This window comes from Atractosteus spatula, chromosome 12 (assembly GCF_055471065.1).
Source record: "Atractosteus spatula isolate fAtrSpa1 chromosome 12, fAtrSpa1.hap1, whole genome shotgun sequence".
In the NCBI taxonomy this organism is placed as follows: domain Eukaryota; kingdom Metazoa; phylum Chordata; class Actinopteri; order Semionotiformes; family Lepisosteidae; genus Atractosteus; species Atractosteus spatula.
The window spans coordinates 13,018,277-13,024,237 of NC_142717.1; the positions used below are offsets into that span (position 1 = coordinate 13,018,277).

Consider the following 5,961-nt stretch of genomic DNA (forward strand, 5'->3'; position numbering starts at 1 on the left):
GTTGGCATTGTTCCAAAATCACGCACATTCTCCTACCTCCCTATTTGCTGGAGATAGCTTTTGTTTTAAATACAATTGGTCACTTGCGTCCGTAGCACACATTCCTATAGAGTGGTATAGAATTACAGAGTACTGTATCTCTTGTGCCCACTGAAGTATTAGTGCACACTGTATCGTAGTACGTAGGCTGTGTATTCGACAGGTATTAAAATACAAAATATGAAAACCCGTCCTGATTTTTCAGCGCACACAATACAGTTCCAGGGTCCATTTGGCGTACCACCTGGCGGCACTCTGCGTACCACTGCAGGTACGCGTACCACAGTTTGAGAACCACTGGCCTAGAGGTACGCACTGAAATCTCACTGGTTTTGAGTAAACCGCTGGCGTTCTCACTCTAGGGCCTTGTGAACGCTTAAAAGAGTAGTGGAAAAGGATGAGTGCTTCTGGAATTTTAGAGGTCCCTCTTGTCCTTTGAGACAAAAGATCAAATCAAATAGTGCTGTATGTATACAGTGTGGTATATATTACCATCAATGAAAAGACCCTCATGATATTGTAGCAAAAACGAAAAAAATCCACCACACTTCATCCGGGTGCTCACTCTTCTTTATTACTTTTTCTTTACAACATGCCTCATGAATGTACAATTGAATTCAGAGTTAGGCCTGTCGACACCAAAACAATGAAGCAAATCCTGCACTTGAGCAATAAAATGGTAAATGTGGTGTACCTGGAAAGCAAAAACCAAAAGCAAAATGCTGCCATTTTAATTGGCACAGAAAATTAAACTGCATACTTCAGCACAAGGCTTCCACCAGGTTTTTATATGAGGAAAAACCTAATGATATGAAACTTAATTAACTTTCTATGCTAATGTAACAGCTTCCAGACATTGTGTTTCCTGACAGAGCTGCAGCTGTTTCATTTTTCATCTGAAATGCAACTTTTGCAAGCTGTGCACTGCAGTGAATCTCCTGTGAATTATCCCTGCTGTGTTGTTACAGATGTAATCTTCTTTAACCATTAATTGGGCCCTAATATTTCACAATGCATTTTGTTTTGGAGGTTTACAGTATATTTATCAATAGAGTTGTTTTTATAAAAATACAAAGGACACATATTTGTCTTGCTTATCTGCAAGAGCCTTTTAACATGCCAGACCTTTGGATACGGGACCTGCTGTAGTAGCTAAAAATAATTAAGACAGACCAGAACAAATCTGTACCACCCAATAGGTACCTCAGTCTATTAAGAAATGAAAAGAGATGCTTTGATATAATTTCTAATGGTAAAGACATATTCTAATGATATAGTGATGGTTGGCTCTTTTTGTAAAAGACAAACACTGTTTGCCTCCATCTGTATAGAACCAGTAATCTTGGCATACACATGCACGATGTGTGAAGTTCTGACTTAATCATGAAGCTTTCAATGCCCTTTCACTCTTGAGGTGATTAGTTACTGTATGTTTTAAAATGTTAAAGGTACAGCCTTATAACACTGCCTGAGATGTAGTATGGTCAAGCTAGGCACAACCAGGGGAGAAAACAAAATTCTTACAAAGAAGATCATGACAAGCCCAGAGTGGTATCACAAACATTCACACAGGTACGGTACTCTTCCTTCTCTGGCGAGACCGTCAGAGTTCGTATGTTATATCTTATCAACATTAAGAAAAAGACTCAAAATGCCCCACCTCACTTTGAGGAAAAGAAGAAACTGACTGCCTTCAGGTTAAATGAGGATGAATGGATGCAACAGACAACAATAATTTCAGGCACTTAAAATTAGCAATGGCTCTATTTTGTGCTTCTCAGTTTCCCCAGGTCACGTCCCTCATTTCGCCTTATGCTTCACTATTTAGTTGTTTCAGGAGACCATGTAGTTTACCCTATCAGTTGGATAAATCTTCTACAGTAAATTCCAAATTGGTCATTTTGATTGTTTTTTTATTTCCACCATGTCACACAATAGGAAAATACTACTTATTAATTAATTCCAAAGTTTAGTAATTTAATTTGCTATTAACTGATCAATTTCGTTAAAATAGTATAGTGTAGTGCAATAACAATCACGTATTGGATAGTTGTTTGATTTCTTAGAGACACCTGTTTAGGAATAAAATATGAACTTTAAAAATATACTGTATTTTACTGACTTTAAATCTATTAAACCTAATTGCTATATAATGCCTTGAGATCTCTTGTGTTCGATAAATTTCCCATTTATAAATATTTAATCATTACTATCGCATTGTCCAAAACATGCTATGGTATCTTCAATGGCTTTAAAATGACAAAACAAATAGCTTTACAATACAAATACTGTAGCTATTAGGGCTGTATCAGTAAAAACAGTAGAGGTAATGCAAAAGTAAAAGGGTAAACAATGAACAAAATTTATAAGAAATAATATTAGTTTATATCTTTCTTTTTTCAGATCAAGACATTTTTAGCAATAAAGCAGAGTAACAAAGATGTTTCCAGTGACTGTTCACCATGGAAACTGGAAACAAAACAAGAGAAGAACAAGAGACTATCACAAGAAGAGACGCTGAAGAACAATTTTCTTTTTCACACAAAATCCCTCCAACAGGAATCAAGTGATTACTCTCATTTACAATGCACTGCATAGGAAGATCTTCTTTATTTTACTGAGTCAGGTCTGAAAAATTCCAACACTGACATTGAGAAAAATCTTATCTTTTTTAATTAAACACAAACATAATGACTTGATCTGCTATTTGAAAAATATTTGTTTTACTACTAAATGTGTTTTCTATATTTTTACAGGTCTTCATATTGGAGATCATACTCTTCTCAGGGTATTTAACCTGTTCTAGGGAATGCCAATTTTATGCACTTTAAGATTCAATCTGTCAGGTCCATTTCACAGCTGGGAGAGCAAATTAGCTGCAAAAACATCACATTTACTTTTTTTTAAACAGAGTGGCAGAGTTAACATTGGGACTATAACATAACAACAGCTGACATTTGCTTTTTTAATGTATTCAGGCATTCAGTAACATTCAGAAAAGATCACTGAGCTGCTACATACTAAATACTGACCTTAAAAGCTAGACAAGTGCAGGACAAATATGACACAATGTTTTGATGCTCTAAAGACATGTTTAGGAAAGACTAATAGTTTCATATTACTTCCCCCTCTGAAGTCCAAAGCACTCCAAAATGAGACATGATGCCAGTTACTATAGAATTACAGGTTTCTAAAGGAGAATTAATTTTGATTCAGTTTCATAAGACATCAGCCGACTCTCATCTGCATTCAACTTTCAACACTAAGTGCTTAAGTGAATGTGTACAGATTTGCTTATAAAAACACCTAGTCATATTCATAACTGCATAAATTCTGCTTATATAAATAAATGTATTTCTTTACTACTTATTTCTTATTATTTATTTCTAATTTGGAGTGATATAAGATTTCAAATATTCTAGTAAAAATACAAATAATTGAAAAGGTTTAAAAAAATTGAATCTTTTCTTGGTCACTTTACCCTTCATCTCTTTTAGTTGAAGCTTTTCAAAATATGATGTTTCTCTGGTACCCCTTATACCCCTTATAAACCTTATTCAGAGAGTCTACTTTGGCATAACAATATCAAGAAGAGTTTTTAATGTGTTCAATTTCCAGCTTGAAAATAATAGTTGAAGAAGCATAAAGAAAGCATTGTTGAGTAATACTGGAAGTAAAGATGATGAAATGGCTATTTTTTAAAATTATATTTAGTTCTGGGAAATAGGGAAATAGCTATATGAATCACTAAGATCAGCAAATATGCAATTTCATAAGGTAAAATTATTTGAAACCTTCAATTAATATATTTGAATTTTTGAAAAGCATTTCAAATCTGTGCAGCAAACTTTACCTGTGAGCGACTTTCTGCTTGTCTATTCCCCCCAAATAAAATTCACAACAGTCTTAAGCCAAAGGTTCTTCATACAAAATAACACGAGAAAGAACAGTGATCTGTTTTCTAACAGTTAAACACCAGTGAAAGCAAGACTGCTACTACCATTTAAAAACAGGTCACTGTAAGGGATCTTAACCTGAGTTTCATTTTTTCCAAATTCTTCACAATTCATTCACTATTGCCCGATTGGTTTCACATTTGTCAAAGCACCAGTCTTTGAATCTCCATTCAAGTTATCCGTAACATACGTAAAATGCACTTACTTTATTTTCCTTTGATTCCTTTCTTATTTTAATCTTATCAATAGCATTAATTTCTAACATAACCAACTGAGATTAGGCCCAATAATTCATTATCACCTCAAAAGCTTTAGAGCAAACCATTGCAACACAAAGGTCACTGTGTGAGATCACAAAAATGTCAGATCAATTCAAAACTCAGCTTTTTAACCTTTTTTCCCCCATCAACCTTCAGTTGTCGGACAGATATTTGCAGAATTGGCAGCATGTAAACATTTCTGCTTAGCAAATACACAGAAATGGGTTTTGTGGATTTTATCATTTCATTTTCAGAAGTTTTTATTTAACATCTTCTTCTTAAAACATTCACATTTCATATTGGTTAAAATGTCTAATTGCCCAAATCATAAAAGTTTTGCTATTCTGACCTGCCGCGCTAAGTTGCGTTTTTATACAGCACAGTCATCCACAACATCAGTCAGGATGAGGACAATCTTTAAAGTCAGCATTTTGAGCTTTGTTTTCCAATGACAGATTTTACTATTACCTGCATTTCTTGATAACTATGAATTTACTGTAGGTCTTTATATTTCAATCCTTTCACACACTGTACCTCCAGCCCTACTGCCTTGTCATGTCATACAACGGTGCTAATGTCATCAGTTTCATCGGGCTTCTTCTGCTTGCTCGGAAGGGACTTTAAATATTCAAGATGCCTCCTTGCATCCTCCTGGTTTTGGCGAACGTAATACACCACATAAGAGATCACCATAGTGAACCAGCCAAACATGGTGACCAGCATGGCGTAGTCAGTAGTCCTTTTGGTCAGATTACACAGGTCAGCATCGGCCTTGAGGAATGGTCTCCCTGCGTGATCGTGCAGCTCAGAGGTCTTACATATGACTCTGCTGGCAGATTCGTGATTGTACACCATGTTTTTCAAAACCTGCTGTAGGGTGCAGTCGCAATGCCAGGGGTTGTTCCCAATATGGGCCTTGGCCTTCAGGCTGGCAAAAGCATTCTTGTGCACCGTCGTAATCTTATTATACGAGAGATCGAGTGCTTGCAAAGTTTCCTCCAGCCCTTTAAATGCGTGTTCACCCACGGACTCAATTATATTTTTGGAAAGGTTGAGCTCTCTGAGCTGGTGCAGATCCTTGAAGATTCCATCGGGAATGGACGTGATCCGATTGGAGTCTAAGCTGAGAAGAGTGGTGTCAGGCGGGAGATCCTTGGGAATCTCTTTGAGGTTGGCGTTGCTGCAGCTGACATTTAATCCACCGGAGTGTGAACACGTGCAGCCCTTGGGACACATACTGGCTGAATGAAAGCACAGTATCATGAGGACAAAGCTTTGTAACAGCAGACACATGGAGAGGGAACGAGTTAACCACAGGCCCGCCAGATTCATGCTGGGCTATTGGCAGTAACATCCCACCTCCTCCTCTGGATGACCCTGCAGCAGAGTTCAATCATACCACATTCTACAGCCAGGGCTTTTCACAGTCTTCCTACCAAGTCAGTAGCAATGATGCCGGACTGAATTAATTTCATTGCTGGTATTCATTGGTCCAGGCTGAAAAACAAAATTATTGGTTTTTAATGCATGTTCATGTTTATTACGGACAAGTCATTCCTGCTGCGCGAGTGCTTAACAACTGTGATGTTTGTGTGATGTGCTTTTCTGATTTGACGTGCTGTCTTGTTAGAAGCGCTTGATTGTAATTTGCTATACTCATGTGTTCCATACTAAATAAACTCTGTTATAATTCTCATGTATACAGA

General features: G+C 36.8%; 1 protein-coding gene across 1 annotated transcript; it reads right to left on the reverse strand.

Annotated features, from left to right (window-relative positions):
* Positions 1–591: 591 nt before the first annotated feature.
* On the reverse strand, positions 592–5,587 carry lrrc3b (leucine rich repeat containing 3B). The gene has a single exon (XM_088929390.1). It carries the CDS (start codon positions 5,585–5,587, stop codon positions 4,814–4,816), a length of 774 nt encoding a protein of 257 aa, XP_088785516.1. The 3' UTR covers positions 592–4,813.
* Positions 5,588–5,961: the final 374 nt, after the last annotated feature.